Source organism: Hypomesus transpacificus, chromosome 9 (assembly GCF_021917145.1).
Source record: "Hypomesus transpacificus isolate Combined female chromosome 9, fHypTra1, whole genome shotgun sequence".
Classification (NCBI taxonomy): domain Eukaryota; kingdom Metazoa; phylum Chordata; class Actinopteri; order Osmeriformes; family Osmeridae; genus Hypomesus; species Hypomesus transpacificus.
In genome coordinates, this window is record NC_061068.1 from 9,137,559 (window position 1) to 9,161,054 (window position 23,496).

At 48.4% G+C, this 23,496-nt stretch overlaps 1 protein-coding gene across 1 annotated transcript in view; it reads left to right on the plus strand.

The window, feature by feature from the left end:
- The first annotated feature begins 543 nt into the window (after positions 1–543).
- Positions 544–23,496, plus strand: part of col7a1 (collagen, type VII, alpha 1) — a 47,696-nt gene continuing 24,743 nt past the window's right edge. The window contains exons 1-46 of the mRNA XM_047026642.1: positions 544–912; positions 5,963–6,035; positions 6,205–6,385; positions 6,659–6,815; positions 7,111–7,204; positions 7,356–7,514; positions 7,732–7,889; positions 8,482–8,611; positions 9,117–9,236; positions 10,199–10,354; positions 10,563–10,682; positions 10,884–11,033; positions 11,703–11,819; positions 12,313–12,456; positions 12,588–12,713; positions 12,821–12,967; positions 13,500–13,622; positions 13,799–14,071; positions 14,161–14,304; positions 14,381–14,512; positions 14,846–14,992; positions 15,147–15,275; positions 15,368–15,517; positions 15,703–15,839; positions 16,059–16,185; positions 16,645–16,788; positions 17,076–17,245; positions 17,370–17,408; positions 17,598–17,624; positions 17,735–17,779; positions 17,890–18,003; positions 18,918–18,989; positions 19,078–19,113; positions 19,474–19,527; positions 19,618–19,692; positions 19,809–19,922; positions 20,640–20,666; positions 20,811–20,864; positions 20,980–21,051; positions 21,133–21,192; positions 21,385–21,420; positions 22,023–22,067; positions 22,814–22,849; positions 22,953–22,997; positions 23,136–23,171; positions 23,291–23,326. Coding sequence (XP_046882598.1) covers positions 5,966–6,035; positions 6,205–6,385; positions 6,659–6,815; positions 7,111–7,204; positions 7,356–7,514; positions 7,732–7,889; positions 8,482–8,611; positions 9,117–9,236; positions 10,199–10,354; positions 10,563–10,682; positions 10,884–11,033; positions 11,703–11,819; positions 12,313–12,456; positions 12,588–12,713; positions 12,821–12,967; positions 13,500–13,622; positions 13,799–14,071; positions 14,161–14,304; positions 14,381–14,512; positions 14,846–14,992; positions 15,147–15,275; positions 15,368–15,517; positions 15,703–15,839; positions 16,059–16,185; positions 16,645–16,788; positions 17,076–17,245; positions 17,370–17,408; positions 17,598–17,624; positions 17,735–17,779; positions 17,890–18,003; positions 18,918–18,989; positions 19,078–19,113; positions 19,474–19,527; positions 19,618–19,692; positions 19,809–19,922; positions 20,640–20,666; positions 20,811–20,864; positions 20,980–21,051; positions 21,133–21,192; positions 21,385–21,420; positions 22,023–22,067; positions 22,814–22,849; positions 22,953–22,997; positions 23,136–23,171; positions 23,291–23,326 — 4,728 coding nt within the window. The 5' untranslated portion in view covers positions 544–912; positions 5,963–5,965. The remainder of the gene's footprint in view (positions 913–5,962; positions 6,036–6,204; positions 6,386–6,658; positions 6,816–7,110; positions 7,205–7,355; positions 7,515–7,731; positions 7,890–8,481; positions 8,612–9,116; positions 9,237–10,198; positions 10,355–10,562; positions 10,683–10,883; positions 11,034–11,702; positions 11,820–12,312; positions 12,457–12,587; positions 12,714–12,820; positions 12,968–13,499; positions 13,623–13,798; positions 14,072–14,160; positions 14,305–14,380; positions 14,513–14,845; positions 14,993–15,146; positions 15,276–15,367; positions 15,518–15,702; positions 15,840–16,058; positions 16,186–16,644; positions 16,789–17,075; positions 17,246–17,369; positions 17,409–17,597; positions 17,625–17,734; positions 17,780–17,889; positions 18,004–18,917; positions 18,990–19,077; positions 19,114–19,473; positions 19,528–19,617; positions 19,693–19,808; positions 19,923–20,639; positions 20,667–20,810; positions 20,865–20,979; positions 21,052–21,132; positions 21,193–21,384; positions 21,421–22,022; positions 22,068–22,813; positions 22,850–22,952; positions 22,998–23,135; positions 23,172–23,290; positions 23,327–23,496) is intronic.

The window sequence follows — 23,496 nt, forward strand, 5'->3', positions numbered from 1 at the left end:
TGCTTAAACATGCGTATGTCTGTCAATGCAAAGCTTGGTACTAAAACCCCTCTCAACCCCACCTCAAATCTACTTTTTGCAGGTAACAGGACACCTATTGAGAGAACCGACTTTCTGGCCAAATAAACAAAACCAACCAATTCTGAAGGCATATGCAGAAAACATACAACGAAATCGATTATGAAAATAATTGACGTTGTTTTGCTAAGAGGTTTAGCTGTGAAATGTCCAATGTTTCATTTAATGGTTAACCTCAAACCAAAACAAATATACCAAATATATATTTTATTAAAGGTTTTGTTGGATGTTGAAAGTCACGATGAGGACAGATTATTGTCCAACCTTCTAAGAGCACTAGCCTGAACTAATTACTTAAAAGTAATAACATTCATAGTGAGAAGGCTAAACGACATGACAAGCTAAGGAGGTACTGTCAGTTCATGAACGCACAGTCGCCCGCCACATACTGTAATTGGTTGATGAGGGTGGGTAGGTCGTGCGAACCTTGCTCGTGTGTGCTGGCAGGAACTGGGAGGGAGAGACAGAAAAGTGAGAGTGAAAAAAAGAAGAGGGTAAAACTAAAGACTCCCCTTCAGGCATCTGTGAACAAGTCTGAACTATTTTGCTGTTGCTGCTTTGACTCAGCCCAGTAAACCAGTGAGATTGCATGACTGAAAGACAAATACCCTACTTTATCATGGGCCAGGATCCTTCAACATGCTTCGCTAAAAGGCTAGCCTAATACAATACGTAGTGTGTCGGGTTCAGTACAGAGGAAACTGGCTTAAAGAGCGGTGGGAAAGAGGAAATAATTATTGTGGCTACCCACTTCTACTGCCAACCCCACTTTATTTGCTGGAAAGGCTGAACGGAGGGCGACGGTTGGATTAACGGTATGCAACAAGTGAAAAGGTGAGTGAGGCAGCAGCTTGTCTGTCCATCGGAGAGTTTAAGGGGTAGCCAGGTAGCCAGGTAGGCTACTAGGACGTGAGTGGTGTGGGTACGCGTCCGGCTTCAGGGGGCCTCGCCCCGTGTCACGACTGATGAGAGTCAGAGGGATTTACTGATTTATTGGTTTAATTGAAGAGGAATTGTTGGAATGCTTGTGCATTAAGAAAACATGCAGGGGGACTCGTGCGATCCTCTTAGAAGTTTACTTTTAATATAGGGACCATTAGCAATTATTTACATTTGACATTTCTAAGTAGGCATATAAATATGCTAATCAGAATACTTGCGCCTGTGTGGGTCAACGATAAGAAAATCGAGCCCACCTGTCCGAGCTTCTCGGAGTCCCTAGGTCAACACACCATAGTGGATGGGCATTAGCCTGTGCTCACAAAGCTAGCAAAATAGTTAGGTGTTGTCATTTGGATTGAAAGATGTCCTTTACCTCTAACATCCCCATATTCATGTCAATCATTCCTAGCACCTTACTGAGACTGCCTAAAGCAATGGATGAAGGCAAGACTGTACCACTCTTTCCTGTAGACTTTTAGGACGTAACTAGTTTTTGTAATTATTAAGAAAAACTGTTTGCAGTGAAACACTTTGTGAGTTTGACCAGATTAAAGGTCAATGTTTTCTGAAATGTAAGAAAGGCAGATAAACAGAATTCTAAAACACCTAGTTAATTAGACTTTATAATCTATAGGGTAAGAGGCACAGTCAGCATACCAACGTTGTTTCAGATGCACCTGTTGGGTACAAAGATAACTATTCATAATGTAGCTTTTTGCATTACATGTTTAAAGTATGTGATCTGACTTGCCAATGTGTTTTTGCACATTAATTAATCCATTAGTGACCTCAGAAGAACTTAACATGCAGTGTAACACTTTTGACTCATTTAGGAAGCCCTCAGTCCTCAGTTGACCTCAGTTGATCTAGGCTGCATTGACATTTAGTTTTTAAGCAGACGCTCTTATCCAGAGCGACTTACAGTAAGTACAGGGGATTCCGCAGAGGCAAGTAGGGTGAAGTGCCTTGCCCAAGGACACAATGTCATTTTGCACGGCCAGGAATTGAACCGGCAACCTTCTCTTTACTAGCCCGATTCCCTAACCGCTCAGCCATCTGACCCCCTAATATTAGTGTGAGCCACAGTTGGATCTCTGGGTTGTTCCCATCAGAATATACCACCAGCACAATTTCAGCTTGTAGGACAATCCCAAAGTGGAATTGAACAGTTTACGTATAGCCTGATTTACTAGCCTGACAATCAAGGTCGTGCAGAAGTCAGGCTAGGTGATGACTGGTAGATTTAACATCAGATATGGGTGGTGGCACCCCTCTTCCCTGCCTTCCACAATGAAGGGGTCTGGCTATCTTCATCTTCACCTAATCATTTCCTTCATCTCAGGGTATTTCCTTCACATCTCACCATCACCTTCTCTCTACTTTTCATCCTCATCCTCTTTCCTTGTAGTTCTACTTCTACTTCAGGCTGTAATTTCCATCTGTGGGCGGATGCTTTAGTTTCTAGATTGACATGGAGTCTGGACCGCTACCACATGTATCATGTGTGGACTGCTGCTGTTGGTTACAGTGTGTTTGATGTGGGGGTTTTCTCTGCTAATCCTGCTCTCACTGAAGCTTTGGAGAACCTTAGTGGAACATTTGGAAGTCAATGGGTCAGTGGAAGTTCTGATTGTTGTGAGACTGGCTGCTGGTCTGTTGGTTTCCACCTGTGTCTGTGAAAAACGGTTCATGCTCTGCAGCTGGGTTATGATGTTTGTTTATTTTGTGCAAGCTGTATATTAGAGAGAAACACTCATTTTGTCCAAATAGTTGAAAATTCTGCACATCCTGCATTTGAAAATTAAAATACTTCCAGTCCCTCTCATCTTCAAGATCGTAGAGTCACTGTCCTCCTTCCACATCCCATAATGCTCTGATTTGCACTCAAAAAGGTCAAAAGACATTCAGACAGACAATCAATCAACACGGGTCCCGTCTGGTGTTTAGTTTGGCTGATGAGAGAGTGTGGCCATGACCCAGCAAGGCAATAGAGCACTTCAGACTGGGATGAGATGTGCTGCACTGGCCCTGGGGGATGGAGGTCACAGTGTCAATGACTCTGAACAGCCAGGGACAGGAGCTGCTTCTTTACTTCTGCAACCCAGAGAGGGTAAAATGCTGTCTTCAACTGTAACACCGGACGTACAGAGAACCCGTCTTTTCTGCCCATGTGTGGTAGTGTAAGGTTCGCTACATCGAAATGACCCCCCACAGCCACAAAAAGCTGCTCTGTCACAGGGCACCAGCAGCAGTCACCCCTGGGGAGAATGGCAGCTTTCCTAGCCTAGTGCTGACAGAACTCAACGTTCACTGAAGACGTTCATTATGGTGCTACTGTACTTCTGTAACTTCGCTATTTTGCTCCCTGTTGTCTTCTCTCTCACACACACTCACCCACTCTGTCTCTCTCCCTCTCTTCCTTTTCTTTCTGTTATTTGGTTCTTTCTCCGTCTCTTTCTCTCGTTCTCTGACTTCCTGTCTTTTTCACATTGTTCTCTCTGTCTCTCTTTCTGTCTCTGTGTCCAACCTTGTAAGCTGGATGTTCTACTTCCATTTAGATCCCAGTGGGTGTGTCGCCACCACTAAGACAATTATTGTACCCTTTGAAAAATTCAGGAGTGAAGCCTCCCCCCCCCCCCCCCCCCCCCCCCCCCCCTCCCGGAATGTACTCAGTATAGACTTGTTATTGGTGTCCCTAGATAATAACGTGCTAAAAAGAGAAAACTCATGAAATCGCTCTTTTGGAGGACTCCAAAGCTTTTGCTTTGTCCTAATATGATTGAAAGTCATGAGTTTTTATCATCTGACAAGTACTGCCTCACTGTATGGATGTACTGGGGATGTGAGAGGATGGAAGAAAAGATTTTGAGGAAATCAGTGACAGACAGAGAGAGAAGGGTAAGGACAATCCACCGCCTCAATGCATTGTGCGTGATTTTGACCCCTACATGTTAGACTTTAGGCTACAGATGTTACTATTAAAGACTAATAACACAGTCACTCAGTTGCAGTATTTAGAGTGCGTCCCGAAATTGTGTGTAGTCGTTAATGCTTGGTGGTAACTGCCGGGTCATAAAGAGCCTTTAAACAGGCTGTGGTCAATCTCCATTCTCACAGCCTGGATCTAGTGATTTAAGTAAGACAACAATAATATGTGTACACAGAACAAAGGGACTTAACATGAAAACTGAGAGTGAGATTCAGTTCTCTGCTATCGAGCAATTAAGGCTCATTTTCTGTCAGTGTCTTCTACTTTCAGGCAGCTCAGGGTTCCATGTGGGCTTCCATTTGGTACACATTAGAGTTAGTGCTAGTGGTCTTTGTAATGAGTAAGGCTGTGTGTTTCGGAGGAAGGTTCAGTAATGTCCACTCTGTGGTTCATGAATCATAAAATGGGAACAAACATTTTGTAAATGCATTTATGAGTTTCTGTCATGAAAGCAGCTCTGAAGTGGTTGTTACTTCAACCCTGCTGTCCTTTATATAAACCCAGGAGCAGAGAAAGGGCATACATGGTTTGAAGCTTATTCTTCAGCTTCTTTTTCTTCATACATTTCCTGTTGGTTAATTAAGTGGTGACAACTATCGTTTTGGTGAAAGCCAAGACAAATAATGGCAAGATGTCTGTACCTGGAGTCTATTAAAGGATCAACCTAGGGTTCAAAAAGTGAGACTGTATGTGTTTGTGTGTATGTTTGCATGCGGTGGGTCAGATGGCTGAGCGGTTAGGGAGTCGGGACTTACTTCGGGGGGACTCACCCTGTATTACTGTAAGTCGTTCTGGATAAGAGCATCTGCTAAATGACGTAATGTAATGTAAATGTCATGACTTTGATAGGTAGGCATTTGGCAACATTTCTTCCCCTTTAAAATAAATACATGTCTGAATGTATATCTTCACTCATTGGTCTTGATACCATACTGTATGTGCAGACTGATTGTGTGTATACAGTATGTGCTACACACAAATGCAAGACTACTTCCAACAGCTCCTCTATATCAATATTTTGGAGTGTTTCTTGTGGAAGTGTGTTGAGGATGACCCTAGCCTGTAGGAGAAGGAGTGCACTGCCACAAGCAGTCAGACAGGCTGGACACTTCTGAAGGAGAAGGAGTGCACTGCCACAAGCAGTCAGACAGGCTGGACACTTCTGAAGGAGAAGGAGTGCACTGCCACAAGCAGTCAGACAGGCTGGACACTTCTGAAGGAGAAGGAGTGCACTGCCACAAGCAGTCAGACAGGCTGGACACTTCTGGGAGCAGGCCTCTGCAGCACATCATGCTAACTACTCACAGCTGGGGCTGAAAGGTTCCTTTGTTGATTTACAATACAGACCTAAACATGCTGAGAGCCACTGTCGAAGACTATGCCTGCATCTGAATAACGTGCAGTGTCTGATTCATTTAGAGTATGGGCATTTTTTTAAATGTATAATTTGTTGTGACATAAAATTTTTCTGCCTCTTAAATCAGACCTGGTTTCCATTCTTTGTGGTCTGTAAACCTGTCAGGTTAGCATCTGGTATCTGTTTGCAGTAGGCATTGCCATATGTATCACGGTTGACATGGTAGCAATGAGCTTCTGATAGAACCCTAATGAGATAAACTAGTCACTTTGATCATTTGTCCTGAATCCTTTGTAATATGGATCCGTCTATTCATTGTTTGTTTTTGTATAGTTGTATAACTAACTTTGAGATCAGTTCTCCATTCGGATGAACACCAGTTTTTGTGTGTTGATTCACCCAGTTGCCCTGTGAGCTGGTGTTGGCTGTGATCAAGTGTGGTGTGCCGGGTCATGGGTCTGTGCTGTATGGAACGTGTGTGAGTCTACAGGAGACAGACCAGCTCCACTGTACCTGGACATCTTCCCATACTCCCAGACACACCCATGTACACACTTTGGTTGTAAAAAGTGTGACCAGTGTGTGTGTGTAACCAGGTTATGAAGATGTGGAGCTGGATTTGCATCCTGGTGTTGGGCCTGTCGATGGTGCCCCAGGCTGAAACTCAAGGTAGGGAACCATGAGGACAGTAGCTTTACGTGGAGGAGCTCCCTGCTCTGCTGATACTCAGCTCGGAATCCTCAACAGCTCACTCTACTGCTCGGTGTGTTCTCTATGTGTGTGTGCACGTGTGTGTGCACATGTGTGTGCACATGTGTGTGTGTGTGTGTTTGAGCAGGCAGGTGTAATAATGTGGTAGCAGCAGACCTGGTGTTCTTGGTGGACGGTTCGTCCAGTATCGGTCGAAGCAACTTTGTCCAGGTGAGGGGCTTCATGGCCAGCATCGTCAAGCCCTTCGCCAGCCTGGTCAGCCAGTCAGGAGTCCGCTTTGGGGGAGTGCAGTACAGCGATGTCGCCAGGTCAGACACAGCACACAGATGTGCTCACTTCTCCACACTACTATTGTTAAACATGAACCACTGATGAACATTTAACAACATGTTTTGAACAATGTCAATGACTATGTCTGCCTGCTGACCTGGCACAAATACAGATGGCATGTACCATTTTTTCAACTGCTTCTTTTGGGGCTTTCACTCATTTTGTAGTACATTTCACTATCATGCTGACTGTCGTTTTGCTGAAGCTCAGGTTGTGAAGCTGTGTGTGCTGGTTTGTGTCTGCTCTGACAGGGTGGAGTTTACCTTTTCCACCTACCTGAACGGCACCGAGCTGGTCAACGCGGTGGAGAACCTCAACTACAAAGGAGGCAGCACCCACACTGGGGCCGGACTCAAATTTGTTGCTGACAATTTCTTCAACCCCTCGTCTATCAGGGATGTTCCCAAGGTGAGAGAAGGTCAACAAGGGGCACGGAGAGTCACGGCTGTTCCGCCGATTCCAAAGATGACAGGTTCCACTGCTCACGTGTTCTCTTGGTGTCTTTACCGTCTGTATCCTCTCTCTCCCCCTCTGTCTTGCCCCCTTCTCTCTCCCTGTTTCTCCTTCCGTTTCCCCCTCCATGTCCTCCTCTGTCTCTCCCTCTGTATGTTTCTCTCCCTGCCTCTCCCCCCGTCTGTCCTTCTGTTTCTCCTTCTGTCTCTCCTCCTGCCTCTGCCTCTCTCTCTCTATCCCTTTCCCTCAGATCACTATACTGATCACAGATGGCAAGTCTCAGGACAGCGTGCAAGAGCCAGCCCAGAAGCTACGGAGTCTGGGAGTAGATGTCATTGCAGTGGGTAGGTGTTTGTTTGAGAGGATGTTATTACAGTATGTGTGTCTGTCTTTGTGTGGGCGTGCGCTCGTGTGTGCGTTACCCTGTGTGTTCTGTCTGGGTTTGTGTTGCTGTGTGTGTACTGTGTAAGTACAGTATTTATCTCTTACTCTCAGGTATAAAGAGTGCAGATAAGGATGAGTTGGCTCTCATCGCCTCCCCGCCAATTGCTGACTCCACCTTCTACGTGGGAGAGTTCAGGCTCCTGAGTACTCTGTTTTCATTGGTGGGACCACGCGTGTGTTCCAGTGCAGGGGGCGTCTACGCTAGTGATGGTAACCCTTACACACACACACCACACACACACACCACTCACAACACATACAGCATACAGAACATACGGTGTGACCGTCTTTATGACATCAGGACCCCTGTCTCTGTCATGTCCGTCACCAGCCTCGCTCTGACCTCCTCTGTCTGTCTGTCTCCGAGTCTAGCATTCTCTCTGTCACCATCTTTATCTTTGTCTCGATACATCTGTTTTCTTGGCAGAGGCCTTCTCTGGTCCATCCAACCTCCAGTTCTCCGGCCAGACCACTGATTCACTGAGGTTCACGTGGAGTCCTGCAGGCGGGCCTGTGACTGGCTACTTGGTGCAGTACACGCCTCTATCCGGTCTGGGTCAGCCAATCACAGCCGAGCTCCGTCAGGTTGGGGCACTGCTATTTTTCCATGTTGCTTTTTGAATTGGCACCAGCAACTGGCTGATGCTACCCAGATTCTGATGGGCTATTTGCAATTTGGAAATAAGAGCTATAGAGAGAATCTGACTTACAGAAGAGAGAGGGAGATGGATTGAGGCTTTAATTTTTTTAAATTTATGACACAACATACTGTTGGCAGAGGACTGCACCAACATGTCTACAGGGTGGATCTTCATTATAATTTAGCTGCTCCTCCAAATTCAACCTTGGCTCAGACAAGACTGAAATTCCCTCTGAGTACTAGGAGTCTTGATACAAAGAGAATTGTGCCGACAGATCAGTCACCAATCCCAATGGAAGGCCATGCCAAAAGATTGTTGTCGTTTATAAACCTTGTTTTACACCAGCCGCTCTTGATTTCTGCTTGATGATGGAAGTCTGAGTCATGTCTACAACTAGACCTGAACTAGAACTAGACCTGTGATTCTCAGCATGGGTCCCCCTGAATTATTTAGAACTTACAGTATGGCACCACAAATCTGCATTCATTTGTGTTTAAAAGGTATTGAATGGATGATGTTTTTGTGTGGCTGTTCAGGAGACTGTGTCTGCAGGCCAGAGGAGCTTTGTGGCACGAGAACTGAAGTCTGGAACAGACTACCTGGTGACCATCATCGCCCAGTACCCCAACAGTGTGGGCGAGCCTGTGTCTGCTAAGCAGCGCACCAGTGAGTCACACACACACGTAAACACTCACACAGATTCTGCACACACCACAGAAGATAGAACAGGCTAAAAGACTTGTGGGAAGGTGGGTGGGAGGGGATACCAGGAAAGAGACCCGTAATAACCATCATTACAGACAACCGCCTTCCTCATCATTGCTTCTCTGACCCTCCTCCTCTCCCCTCCTCCTGTCCCCTCCTCCTCTCCCCTCCTCCCTCTCCCCTCCTCCTCTCCCCTCCTCCTCTCCCCTCCTCCCTCTCCCCCCCTCCTTTACCCTCCTCCTCTCCCCTCCTCCTGTCCCCTCCTCCTCCCTCTCTCCCCCTCCTCTCCCCTCCTCCTCTCCCCTCCTCCTCTCCCCTCCTCTCCCCTCCTCCTCTCCCCTCCTCCTCTCCCCTCCTCCTCTCCCCTCCTCCTGTCCCCTCCTCCTCTCCCCTCCTCCTCTCTCCTCCTCCCTCTCCCCTCCTCTCCCCTCCTCCCTCTCTCCTCCCTTTCATCCTTCTCTCTCAGGGTCCCTACCAGGGGTGTCCAACTTCCGTCTCCTCCGGGCAGGCTTCCTCTCTCTGTCTCTGGCCTGGGATGCCCCCTCCTCTTCCATACAGGGATACAGGCTCACCTACGGACCACGAGGTCAGACACACACACGCACACAAACACACACAACCACTACATCAGAGATTATTCACAGTCAGTCACATTGTCTCTAAAATCAATGATAACAGATTTCCTGTCGTCCAATGAACAATCACAAGTCCTTTTGTCTGATAGGACAACAGAAAAGGAAATATAGTTCACCCTCTGGTGGCAAGTTTAATACTTTATATTCATGGTGAAGAAGAGGCTTCTGCAGCCCTCCAGGCGTTGATTGTCAGAGATGAGTTTATTACCCAGTCATTACCTCCAGCAGCAATATACATCTCTGTAGACGACAAAAAGTCTTCTTTAATGGTATTTGGCTGCAGCTCGAGATGCATGATCACAGACAGGGTGTGTCTGATAATGGAACGCTGCTCTAAACACTGGGACTTTACGTGATAAAAGATGAAGGATACGTGTGTGTGTGTGTGTGGATTTCTGTAAGGAAAAACACACCCCGGGGATTGGTATGAGCCCCACCTGGTTTGACAGAGCTGATGTGGCAGTGTGGCATCTCTCCTCTCAGGGTTGGCCCAACACGGAGCACACACACACAGGGATTCTTTCAGAAGTGTGTGTTTCTTTAAAATGGGTTGTGTGTGTATTTTGTCAAGTCTAGGGAGATGTTTGTACCTGTTTCTCTGCCTGCCCTTTTCAGCAGCTGCATGCCTATCACGTAGAGACAGAGAGGCAGACACACAGTGAGCCTGATGCCCATTACTTCAGGCCACACATTCCTGTTATGCTGAAGGATGGCTTGGCACAGGACAGGGATTGAGGACACTTAGGAACACACGCACAGAAAACAGAACATTGAACCCGTGTACCACAAACACATCACAGATGTTTTTTAGTCAAAACATAAACAGAGAAACGTCTGGCATTGCTGAGTTTTTCTCAGGTCAGTCGTGAGTCACCATGACTGACGACTGTGATTGGCTGGTTTGGGACTGCAGGTCAGCCAGCAGCTCAGCTATTGGAGCAGAGTCTGTCAGCTGACTCCACCTCTGTCACCCTGGAGAGGCTCCTACCCAACACGGAATACGTCCTCACCCTACACCCGCTCTTCCCTCGGAACTCTGCCTCCCCGGCCACCCTCACCGCACGCACATGTGAGTACTGCCCCTCCTGCTCCCCTACTGCAGCACCTGACCCTCGACCAGCCCTGCACCAAACGATGACACTGCAAGACTGCCGCCTGCTGGTGGTGATCCCAACTGCAGTGACTGAGGGGAGGGCTGTGGTCTGACTCCTGTCATGGGTTGTAGGTTCTGTCATTTTACAATGGCCCGATATTTTGTGTGTGTGTTGCTTGTGCAGTGCGTCTTGAGGCGGTTCAGCAATTGTCAGTAGAGACAGTGTCACAGCAGAGTGTCCGTGTGAAGTGGCAAGGAGTCCGAGGAGTCAGGGCCTATCGCCTGGTCTGGGGACCATTAACTGGTGAGGACTAACACGCTGACTCACTCCTGTTCCAACGTGTTCTCTGAAGAGACACGTCACATCCAATGATTAGACACCTTCTTCTGTTTAACTTCCAGTTTGACGTCGCCCCGTTTTCTATCCTTGTTCCTCTCTCTCTCCACTCTCTTTTCCCCCCTCCCCTCCTCCTGTCTTGTGGTGTCTTCTCTGCGTGTGTCCCAGGTCGTGATGTGCAGTCTGTGGAGCTTCCTGGCGACAGGGAGGCTCACACGCTTCTCCGCCTGCAGGCAGACACTGAGTATATCGTCACCGTCATCGCTCTGTATGACTCAGACACAGAGGGCGACGCGGCCACCGCCCGCTTCAAGATAGGTGTGGGTCAAGATTCTCACTTCAACAGTGTCACTCACACACAGACACACACACACACACACTCACACACACAGATGCACACGCTCAGACGCACACACACTGACACATTCTTAGTCACTGTGGCCCATCATAACAATCTTGACCAGACATCTTTCTGAAATATCAAATGCACTTTAGAAAATTGAACCACTTTAAAAAGACTGCAGAAACAGTCATCCAGTCTCTGATTGTGTTCTGTCTTTTGTAGTTCCTTCCTTTTGAGGATGAATAAAGTCTGTTAAAACTGCCTTTAAGGAAGTTTCCTTCTTATTGCTGTGTCCAAACAGCTGGTGTTGAGATGGAGACAGGGAGAGGGTTATCGTTGGCACTCTTTGCTCTCCAAACAAATGCACAAGTATACACACGTTTGATGACTAATTCAGTTAGGATGTCTTGAGTTCAATGAAACCTTTGGTTTATGTTTGGACTGATTAGTTCCCAGAGGCCTTGTCTACGCTTGTAGGAAAAGATGGACATGAAAGAACAGAGGTTGATCATTTAGAGTAATTAGATACCCCTGTCTGTGCAGCAGTCTGTACAGCAAAAACCTGAGTGTCAGGTGACATAGTTGATCATATGATTTGATGTTAAGCATTCTGAGTGGACAGGACTGTTTGTTGTGTGTCTCAGAACGTCAGGAGCAACAGGTGTTAAGAGCAGCCCCCACTGGCCCCTCCACCATCCGCCTCACCTGGAACCTCATCCCCTCTGCCAGGGGGTACCGCCTGGAGTGGAGGGATGCCAGAGGTCAGACACACACACACACAGAGTCGTAAACAAAGTGTTGGACAGTATGTGTCTAATCTGGCACTGTGCCTGCTGATTCCACGTCATTAGAAGGCTCTATGATGATGACAGAGATGTCCAGATGGTTCACTTACTCCTACCACAAGAGAAACATGCCTGTAATTCTCTTGGGAGCTTCACGTGTGTGATGATGTGTGACAGAGCTTCACGTGTGTGATGACGTGTGACAGAGCTTCACGTGTGTGATGATGACGTGTGATGGAGCTTCACGTGTGTGATGATGTGTGACAGAGCTTCATGTGTGTGATGATGATGTGTGACAGAGCTTCACGTGTGTGATGATGTGTGACAGAGCTTCACGTGTGTGATGATGATGTGTGACAGAGCTTCACGTGTGTGATAATGTGTGACAGAGCTTCACGTGTGTGAGGATGTGTGACGGAGCTTCACGTGTGTGATGATGATGTGTGATGGAGGTTCACGTGTGTCGTAGAGGGCCGTGTCCAAAGCCGCTCCTTCTCCAGGAGCACCACCAGCTATGAGCTGACCCAGCTGCAGCCCAGCACCGAGTACACCATCACCCTCTTCACCCAGTACGAGGGCCGCGAGGAGGCCACGCCCGTTTTTAACAACAAAGGTCAGCTTTACACGCCGGAATAAAGCTGCGGTCTGAAAAGATGCCCATTTCAACATGTTTACATGGGCCCATATATGTGTTTGCTTTGTTCTGCTGTGGACTGTGTCGTGTTTGTGGTGGACTGCCCTCAGTAGAGCAGACTGTGGGGAAGGTGTCTGAGCTGAGGGTGCTGGAGACTCTGGGCAGCACCGTCAGACTGGGCTGGACGGGAGTGACAGGAGCCACACAGTACCGGATCCTCATCATCAACCCTGAAGGTACAGCAAGGCCCACCAATCAGGTCGGACCATCTGAACATGCCAGAGTTCGGTGACAGTTGCAGGTGGCTGGTGCTGAGGTGGCCGGTTTCCCCCTCTCTTTACAGCAGGGACTGAAGAGACTCGGAGCATCCCTGGCAACCAGACGACCCTTGACCTGCGAGACCTAGCAGAGGGCGTGTCCTATGGTGTCACCATGACGGCAGTGGTGGGGGACAGAGAGGGAGAGGCCGTCACCATCTCCATCCAAGGAGGTGAGGAGGGCTGTATTATGGGCTGTGTATTACTGGGGCAACCAGGATCAAATCTTATGCAGCATATCTTACCTTTCAACATTCCTCCAATATAATACAGCTGGTTGCTGTACTGCCAGCTCTCCATTAACCAAGCAGGTCAGATCACTGTGTGCACAGTGTGGCTTTATTCCTCACCCCGTACATTAGTGGAAAAGGACAGCTTCAATAGACGTGGTTTGTGTGGAGGCGGTGTGCGTGAGCAAGCTGACTTATCAGCCCAGTGTTGATGTCCTGACAGCTTCAGACACATCCAGTAGGAGTAGTAGGGAGGGATACTGGATCTAGGGTAGAGGAGAGACTGACCTGGACTTCCAGAAGAGAAGGAGCAGCTGCTGTACTGAACAGCTACAGGGACGCTACTATAGCCATACCACCATCAGACATATTCTTGCCACGAGCCTCTATGAATCTATGAATCTATGAACGACTGATCAATGAGGTCTTGACATGAGTCAATTCTTCTTCTGACTGATTGATGAATTGATTTCAGTCCAAGCTTTGGCCAAAGTGACCAACTTGCGAGTGACCAATGCCAACAGTCGGAGACTGAGAATTTCCTGGGCAGGTGTATCTGGGTCATCAGGCTACAGGGTCACTTGGAGACAAGGCAGTAGTAAGTGTTCCCTGTATAAAGTTTGTCAAATGTACAGTATCTCCCTTTTATCCTGTTTATTCACATTCAAATGTTTCTTTCAGACAATCGGTCTTGTACTATAAGTATGGAGCAGTTATATATGTTGTCAAAGTGTGTACAGCATGAATTAGAATCGTGCCTCTCCTCCTCCTTAGGTGCGGAGCAGTCCCGCGTCCTGTCAGCAGACACGACCTCCTACACCATCGAGGGCCTGCAGCCAGACGAAGCACTGGCCCTCGGTGTGGCCGCTGTGATTGGCAGTCGGGTGGGGGAGGCGGTCACCCTCACTGCAAGGACCAATCCAGTCTCTGGATCAGGCGTCATCAGTCGAGTTGAGGTCTTCAATGTCAACTCTCGGACCGTACGTGTCACCTGGTTACCAGTCTCCAGGGCGACAGGCTACAAGATTACTTGGCGCCGTGAAGATGGTGGGTGTGGTTTTCGCTTTTCTCAATTCAACTTGACCTTTTCGTAGTAGTAGTGGTTGTCATAGTAGCTGTCTTCATTCTGTCTCCAGGCCTAGAGTCATCCCGCAGTGTTCCAGCTGATGTCACTTCCTTCTCTCTGGATGGGCTCCAGGCAGACTCCCCTTATCAAGTGTTTATCTCTCCACTGTTTGGTTCTCGGGAAGGAACCCCCACCTCTCACAGATTTAGAACAGGTAGTTCACCTTGATTAAAAGAAGAGATACTACTCACTGATGAAACCCAGTTACTGACCTCTGCTGCTCTCTGTAGAGTCCGATCAGCTTGTCGTGAGCACCGTGACGTCACTCCGAGTCCAGGACTTTGGAAGTGAGGTCATCAGGGTCACGTGGGTTGGCGTGCAAGGAGCAACAGCCTATCGTGTTGCATGGAAACGAACAGATGGTGAGGGTTTGAATAAGAAATTAATGAATTTAAAAAAGGAATAATAAATGGTAATATTCTACTTATATATTCTACTTATTGTCATATTGACATCATAATATTGGCAAATAATCTTTGATCTTTCTATAACCACTATAACACCTTCTTCAGTGCTTAACTTGACTAGCACAGACATAATGTACAATAAACTGGTGGAAAAAAAGCAAATAAACATTCAATGTTTTGCCCGTGGACGATATAATCATGATGATCTGTGTTTTGATAGTTCCAATTCTGGCAGTGTTATGTGGTGAGCCTTTTGACAACCCACTGTAAACCCCCATGGTCCTTTAGGGGGGGAGGAGAGGAGCCAGGAGGTGGGGGGCAATGTGACGTCTGTGGACCTGCAGCAGCTGGACCGCGGCGCTCAGTACGAGGTCATGGTCAAGGCCCTGGTCCAGAACAGGGAGAGCTCCCCGGTCTCCGTCAGGATCACCACGCGTACGGACACACACACACTGAACACACACACACACACACACACACACACTGACCACACGCACACACTGACCACACACAAGAACAGATGTGATCTGCTTCCTCCTACTGTCTGTCCAGTGTGGGTTGTCTGAGTGCGTTGTGTTGTCTTGTGCAGCAGGGACTCCAGTCCTGGCGTCTGTCACAGGCTTCCAGGTGGCAGAGATCACCCAGACATCCATGCTGCTGGGCTGGATTCCTGTGGCTGGAGCTACAGGATATGTCCTGCAGTGGAGGGAGGAGAGAGGTCATTGAAGCCTTCGTTATGTGGATCCGTATATGTCTATTTGCCATTTTAAACGTGTTGTAAATGTTTGCGTTCCTGTGTGTGTGGCGTAGACTCTGGGCCGGGTCAGTCCATCACCCTCCCCAGTTCGTCCAGCTCGTACCGGGTCACAGGGTTGCGTCTGGGCCTGCGGTACCGCCTCACCCTGAAGCCCAGCTTTGACAGGGAGCTGGGACCAGAGGTCTACGTGGAGGAGCGAACTGGTACACACCTCTCCCTCTCCATCCTCCTCACTGTCTTCTGCTCGCATAATGGTCCTCGCTTCTCCATGCTTTCTGGCCCGATCATACACATATACAGTAGTGTACATACAGAACAGACTAAAGCATGACTTCATGATCTCTCTCTCTCTGTCTGTCTCTCTGTCTCTCTCTCTCTCTGTCTGTAGTGTGTGTGGGTGGGCGTCTGGACTTGGTGTTTGTGGTTCCAGCCTCCAGAGACCGGGCCAGCCTTGCTGAGCCCCTGCGGTCCCTCCTGACCAGCGCTGCAGGCTCCCTCACCGCCATTGGAGCCCAAGACTCCCAGGTACTGTACACAGGCAGGGAACACACACACACACACATAACACACACTGACATCACACTGCGAGATATGGTGTGATATGATATGGTTTAGTCTTCATGAAATGTATTTTCTACACTGCAAAATATTTTTTAAGTACATATTTTTCTTTTGTATTGATTCTGTCTTATTGGCCACATCGTAGTATATGCCATCCCATAATGGGACCTCTGCTTTGTCCAGATGGGGATTGTGGTTTACAGTGCCCGACCCAAAGTCTGGTTTCTGCTCAATCGTCATAGCAACAGTAGGACTCTACTACAGGAGATCCTGTCCACCCCATTTGATGACATACCAGGCAACAAAATAGGTGTGTGTTTGTATGTGTGGTGTATCTGAACATTATTATCCAAGATGTTTCTTTCTCAGATGTCTTCTAAATATACAGTACAATGCACCTAGGTAAGAATAGATTATAGGGTTGTTATAGGTGTTATGTGCATTTAGGGTTAGTATAGTGTATTTTTTATTGTTATCTGTATATTTAGGAGTTTTAGTATTAGGGTTAGTATAGTCGATTATTTATTGCTATCTGTATATTTAGGAAGTTTCACTTATTTAAGCTCAGCATAGATTTAAATTATGTTCTGTGTACTTATATGTTATGTTATGCCAGGTGCTTGTGTTGTCTTGTCTTAAGAATGTCAGTGCCCAGTCTGACCATGTGTTGTTCTGTGTACCTGACAAATAAAAGACTTGAAGACTTGTCAATACACAGTGAAAGGGTTGTCCCATGTTCTGCTGTAACTGAGTCCGTCCTGGCCTCCAGGGGAAGCCTTGTCCTTCACCAGACAGTTCCTCCTCTCCTCCTCGGCCGGCCGGCGGCCCCGAGTCCCTGGAGCCGTGGTCATCATCGCTGACGGCAGGTCATCAGACAACATCACACTGGGTGCCTCAGAGATCAGATCCACCGGTGGGTTCAACACACACACTGTTCTCCAAACCTCCAGACAAACACTTAAACCTCAGACTCGTCGTCGCTCTATTGGGATTCTATTTGATCTTTCGTTTTTGGTCTGATTGCAGGTGTGTATTTCGACCAAAATGATGACTAGAAATGCTCTACAATTCTGCTCTTTTATCCTTTGTTTTCCATATTCTCAATTGAGCACACCTCTTTTTGGCATGTGCCGTGAGACAGGAAAAGCTGTCTGCTTCGAGGTGGGCTGAGTGTTGACATGTGTGCCATGTCTCTGTCAGGTGTGACGGTGTTGGCGGTGGGCACGGGGGGGGCAGACACTGAGGAGCTGCGGCAGGTGGTGACAGATGGAAGCCCCCAGAACATGCTGTACGACCGGGATGCAGCACAGCTGCTCACGCGCCACGCTGATCTGGCAGACCTGCTGTGTGGCATCGCCAGAATACCAGAGGTGTGTGTGTGTGTATGTGTGTGTGAGTGTGTGTGAGAGGTTTGGGGGGGGGGCATGTTATAAGGGTTCATGTTTTGTTTGGCTGTGTTTGATTTCTCAATCTGCTTCTGTTCTCGTGCCGTAGCGAACAGGAACAGAGCAGTGTACTGTGCAGTGCCCTCGGGTAAGTTGCTGATTTCTCCATACTAACTGGCCAAGGCAGGTCAGGCAGCCTCAAAGGTTCTAGCTTATCAGACCATTACCGCTCTCTCGGAGGGTGGGCCTTTGGCTCACTGTATGGACACACAGTACTGTTAGCTCGACGCAGATGTGATGTGTTGGACTAACAGTGATCCTCATGTCCTCTGTTCAGGGGGAGAAGGGCGAGCAAGGAGAAAGGGTACGTCACCACCACAGCACACTGCTGCACTGGATGTTTTGATGGTATTTTTTTCTGTGCTCATTGGTTGGTTTGAGTTGCTCTGATCAGTGATTGGTCCCCTCCCACAGGGACTGAGAGGCAGAGACGGGACTGACGGACGCAAAGGAGATCCTGTTAGTCTCTCACTACTGACTCACTGATAATCATTCAACAGAAGATTCACTATAAAAGGAGAAAATGGGTGTGTTTATTGTGTTGGTCTGTGCGTGTGTGCGTGTTTCAGGGCCGTGATGGTTTGCCCGGTAGGGAAGGCCCTCGAGGGCCAGAAGGGGCCCCAGGTCAGCCAGGCCGCACTGAGGGCCCTCTGGTGGGAGTGAGAGGGGAGAAGGGGGAGAGGGTGAGTGCACTGTACCTGGTGCTCACACCATGCTTTCTGCTCACACACAGTTCCATACACACACTACAGTACAGTACATACAGAGAGCACACTACAGTACAGTACATACAGAGAGCACACTACAGTACAGTACATACAGAGAGCACACTACACAGTACAGTACATACAGAGCACACTACAGTACAGTACATACACAGAGCACACTACAGTACAGTACATACAGAGAGAACACCACAGTACAGTACATAGAGAGAGCACACTACACTACAGTACATACAGAGAGCACACTACACACTACAGTACATACAGAGAGCTCACACTACAGTACAGTACACACAGAGAGCACACTACACAGTACAGTACATACAGAGAGCACACTACAGTACAGTACATACAGAGAGCACACCACAGTACAGTACATACAGAGAGCACACTACACAGTACATACAGAGAGCACACTACACAGTACAGTACATAGAGAGAGCACACTACAGTACAGTACATACAGAGAGCACACACTACACAGTACAGTACACACAGAGAGCACACTACACAGTACAGTACATACAGAGAGCACACTACAGTACAGTACATACAGAGAGCACACCACAGTACAGTACATACAGAGAGCACACTACACAGTACATACAGAGAGCACACTACACAGTACAGTACATAGAGAGAGCACACTACAGTACAGTACATACAGAGAACACACACTACACAGTACAGTACATACAGAGAGCACACTACACAGTACAGTACTTACAGAGAGCACACACTACTACCATCCTCTCAGTCTAATGTGTCAGAGCAGAGTACCATGACAGCATGCCGTTGCCACACCACAAATCGCTCCAGTGATGGCTACAAGCTCATGGTTTGTTTACGTGATGTGAGTCTTCACTCTTTAGGGTTTCCCTGGGCTAGATGGAGGTCCAGGGTTGCCAGGCCGACCAGGACTTCCTGGACCAGGAGGAGTGGCGGTGAGTGAAGAGGGGCCATAGAGGGACCACCATGTGAGTCCAAGTCAATGACACTATTCATGCCAGTGTTTTCTGCTCTGTTCTCCAGGGCACACAGGGGGTTCCTGGTATCAGAGGAGAGCGTGTAAGTGTCTGCTAGCAGCGTGGATGGTGTGATTACTGTGCACTGGGCTTTGTTATACCCACTTTGAAATGCTATGGACATGTTTTGTTCTGTATTTGAACACATGTTGACTGAACACTGCTGGGGTACCAGCAGTTAGCTGTACACGCTCAGTAACGTGGGTACAGGGGCTGATATCTGGCAGTGTGTGGACTGTGGACAGAAGCAGGCAGTGAGTGGTCTGCAGATTTCAGGCATGCCCAAGAGAAGATCTAGACAGGTGGCAGGAAGCTGCTCAGTTTGGCCTTCCACAGGCAGCTTGGCAGGATGACGGCTGGCATTTCAAATGTGTGTGTGTTAATATGAACGTGTCTGTTTCAGGGAGACCCAGGTCCGACTGGCCTGTTAGGGACAAAGGGTGAACGAGGAGAACGGGTGAGTTCAATGCACCCTGATGAGTGTGTGTGTGTAGACTGTATATGTGTGTGTTTGTGTGTGTCATCATGCTGGTTGGTGCTGTTTCAGGGTGAGCCAGGCTCAGCTGTGTCAGGAGGTGGTCTCCCTGGCAGGAAAGGAGAGCCTGGAATCCCAGGAATACCGGTGAGAGACGTCCCCTCACCTCTGCTAGCACACACACACACACACACACAAACACACACATGCTCAAACGTGTGTCATACTGAAACTAAGGACAAATCCTAAACTCAAACTCCCAGGGTACACCAGGACGCCCAGGCAACGACGGGGCCAAGGGTTCCCTCGGCCCACCAGGAATTGCAGCAAAGGATGGTATCCCTGGGATACCAGGCACCCCTGGCCAGTCCATCAAGGTCAGTTCCTCCATCACATTAACAGACACACATTTTGGGCTGGAGCCGTTGTTAAGACCTAGTTGCTATGGGGGAGGGGGGGGGGGGGTGAAAACCTTACCTGCTGATTATGGACAGGTGGAAATCTACTCTGTGTACTGTAGGATGAGTTGAAGGGACAAGTTGGAAACTTCTAATGCACCTCTGAGTTGTTTATTCAAAATGTATCCCAGGTTGTGAAGTCAACTGTCTGGGGGTGAGAGCACACCCAAGCACCAATCTCTTTCATGTCACTTTCAACTTCTGTCATTTCAATCATGAAAGATTTGAACACGAAGATCTGAACCACAACACCCTCTCCCTGTATCTTTCTTCAACCTCCAAATGTCTAGCGTTATTGTGCAAACTTCAGTCCTCCTCTTCATCCTTTCATTTTCTACCCACTCCTGCCCTTCACTCCATTTCCTAGACAACCAGTACTGTATCTCTTGATGTTCAAAAGCCTTGAAGTTCAGACATGGTGCGGCAAGGGGCAGCTTACGTGTCTGGGGCGGGGCTGTGTGTGTGTGTGTGTGTGTGCTGGGGTTTGTTTTTCAGTGCAGCTTTATCTCATGTAATACTTTTTGGAGGATTGCATATTAATGTTGTTTCAATGACTTGTGTTATCTCTCACTTTCTCTTCTCACTATTTCTCTCTCCCTCTCCGTCTCTCGCTCTCTTTAACATGTATATCCACAGGGAGACAAGGGCAGCACAGGAGAGAGGGTGAGTCATTCTGTCTGCAGCTTGTTCTCACCTGGCAGATCTGTCCTATAGACCAGCAGGAGAGTAGAATGATACTGGCCTCTTATCTCTGTCTCTGTCCATGTGTCTCTGTCTGTATGTCTGGATCTGCGGTCTCTCTGACAGGGCCCCTCGGGTGTAGGCAGTGGGCTGGCTGTGAAAGGCGACAAAGGCTCATCGGTAAGCTCGGTCCTTCTGATTGATGTGTGGATGTGTGTGTATGTCTGCATCCATGTGTGAAAGCGTGAGAGGTGTGATAGGTGTGTTATATACGTGTCTGTGTCGTTCTTCTTAGGGGCCTGCAGGACCCCCAGGGCCCCAGGGACCCAGAGGACTGGCCGGATCCCCGGGACTCAAGGGAGACAAGGTTGGTGTCGGACGTGTGGATTGTGTCTTTAAGAGTTATTTTTCAGTTTGGTTTTTGGTTTCACTGGGATGTCTGTTTCAGGGAGAGAGTGCAGAGGGCTTGCCTGGTCCTGCAGGGAGGGCAGGAGAGCCTGGTGACAGGGTAGGACCCATAGCCACACAGACACATGTGCACACACCCAGACACCCAGACACACAACCCTGCAGTACACACGCACGCACACTCACTCGCTCACTTACACAAGAAGGAGTTCAAATGCCAATACTCATCTGTGACAGTTTCCCTTTGCTAAGTCGTTGGTGTTGTGTTGTTGATCTGTGTTGTGCCATTCAGGGTCCTCGCGGGCCTCCAGGGGAAATTGGCAGCAAGGTAAGGCAAAGACGAGCTTCATATCAGCACCACATGATTGTTATTGGCAGGGTGTATTAGGTGTTGAAGAGAGTGTGTCGAGAGTGAAGAGCTGTGAGTAGATCCTGGGGGAGCAGCTGACTGACTTGTACCACCTGAGCGTGACTAGGCTGACTGAGAAGGCAGACACGAGCCGCATGGACACGTCTCATCCACTTCAGTGGATTCCCTCCCTACTCGTCAGGTTTATAGATACCCCAAAATCTGAACCAACCGAGCAAAAGCTCATTTATTTCCACGGTGATAACTCAATTTAAAAGGATGGGGTGGCAATGGGGAGTCTTGGAAAATTCAGTAAAAATTCAGGAGTAGGTCGTGGAATACATGAATACATAGTGGATGTGCAGTGTCCTTTTTGTTTTTAAGTACAGTTGCTGGCATACCGTTTTGACATGCACCTTGAATGTCATGCCTTGACTGTTGGTATTTGTGATGGCTGCTATAGATGATCTTGATAACCTTGGTTTGTAGTTGTTTTGTTTGATGTGTGTGTCAGTGTGTGTTTATTGTTTGTTGTTTGTATGTTGTGTCTGTGAGTCAAAGTCCTTTCTGTGTGGCCTCAGGGGGACCGTGGGCAGCCGGGGGAGCCAGGATCACAGGGCGACAGGGTGAGTCACTGACTGACCCCTTCAGACTGACCCCAGACTGACCCCTTCAGACTGACCCCTGTAGACTGACCCCTTCAGACTGACCCCTTCAGACTGACCCCTGTAGACTGACCCCTTCAGACTGACCCCAGACTGACCCCTTCAGACTGATCCCTGTAGACTGACCCCTTCAGACTGACCCCTGTAGACTGACCCCTTCAGACTGACCCCTTCAGTCTGACCCCTTCAGACTGACCCCTTCAGACTGACCCCTTCAGACTGACCCCTGTAGACTGACCCCTTCAGACTGACCCCTTCAGTCTGACCCCTTCAGACTGACCCCTTCAGTCTGACCCCTTCAGACTGACCCCTTCAGACTGACCCCTTCAGACTGACCCCTGTAGACTGACCCCTTCAGACTGACCCCTTCAGTCTGACCCCTTCAGACTGACCCCTTCAGTCTGACCCCTTCAGACTGACCCCTTCAGACTGACCCCTTCAGTCTGACCCCTTCAGACGAGGCCTCACATCCAGGGGTTCCGCTCAGTGCACTTGTTAAAAAGATTGATTTGATGTTTCCAAACTGTCAGCGGTGCTTTCGGTTCGGAGGCCAACCATTTATTCACCGTCCGGTGCTGTAAACTTGTTGACAAAACAAAACTTCTACACAGCCTCAATCATACACCCATGGCATTGAACTGCCAATGTACACTTCATGTGCAGGACGACACAACAACCTTACTGTAAGTGTTCTGTGCTGTCTGTAGGGGGAGAGGGGTGCAGCTGGGCCAGCAGCAGAGAAGGTAAGTCACAGCATTAGATGTAGTACCATGTCCCTGCACAAATGGCTTCTGTATCCCAATACAATGTCATGCTCTCACCACCATGTGGCGCTACGCCTTTCAGGGAGAGACAGGAAAGCCAGGATCTCCAGGGGCTCCGGGGCTGAGGGTGAGGAGTTTGAACATGACTGGCGTCTTTGCACCGCAACCCCTCCCTCACCTGCATTACTCAATATAAACATTTTTTTTTTCTGAGACGTCACAAGCTAGGTCAAACGTGTAAGGACATGTGGGCTTCTCTCTGCAGGGTGTGCCAGGCACGAGTGGACTCTCTGGCGAGAAGGTGACACACTCCTACTTCTCTGGCCAACTGTGTCATTAATTGAAGAGCTTGTGCTCAATAAGCTGGCCATGCTATCAACATCTGTTGATGCCTGAACAACTTGACCTCTGTGTTTCCAGGGAAACGAGGGAGCCCGTGGGGAGCCTGGCAGAAGTGTGAGTCGACGTATTGGTTTTCTTCGATTTAATCATCGTGATTATCTTACCCTCTAGATCTTCCCACATCCACTGAGATTAAGTCATATGCAGGCTATTATGGATATACCCATGGCATTTAGATGGATTCATGGGTACTAATGAAGCCAGTCATAGGGTAGAAACGCGTG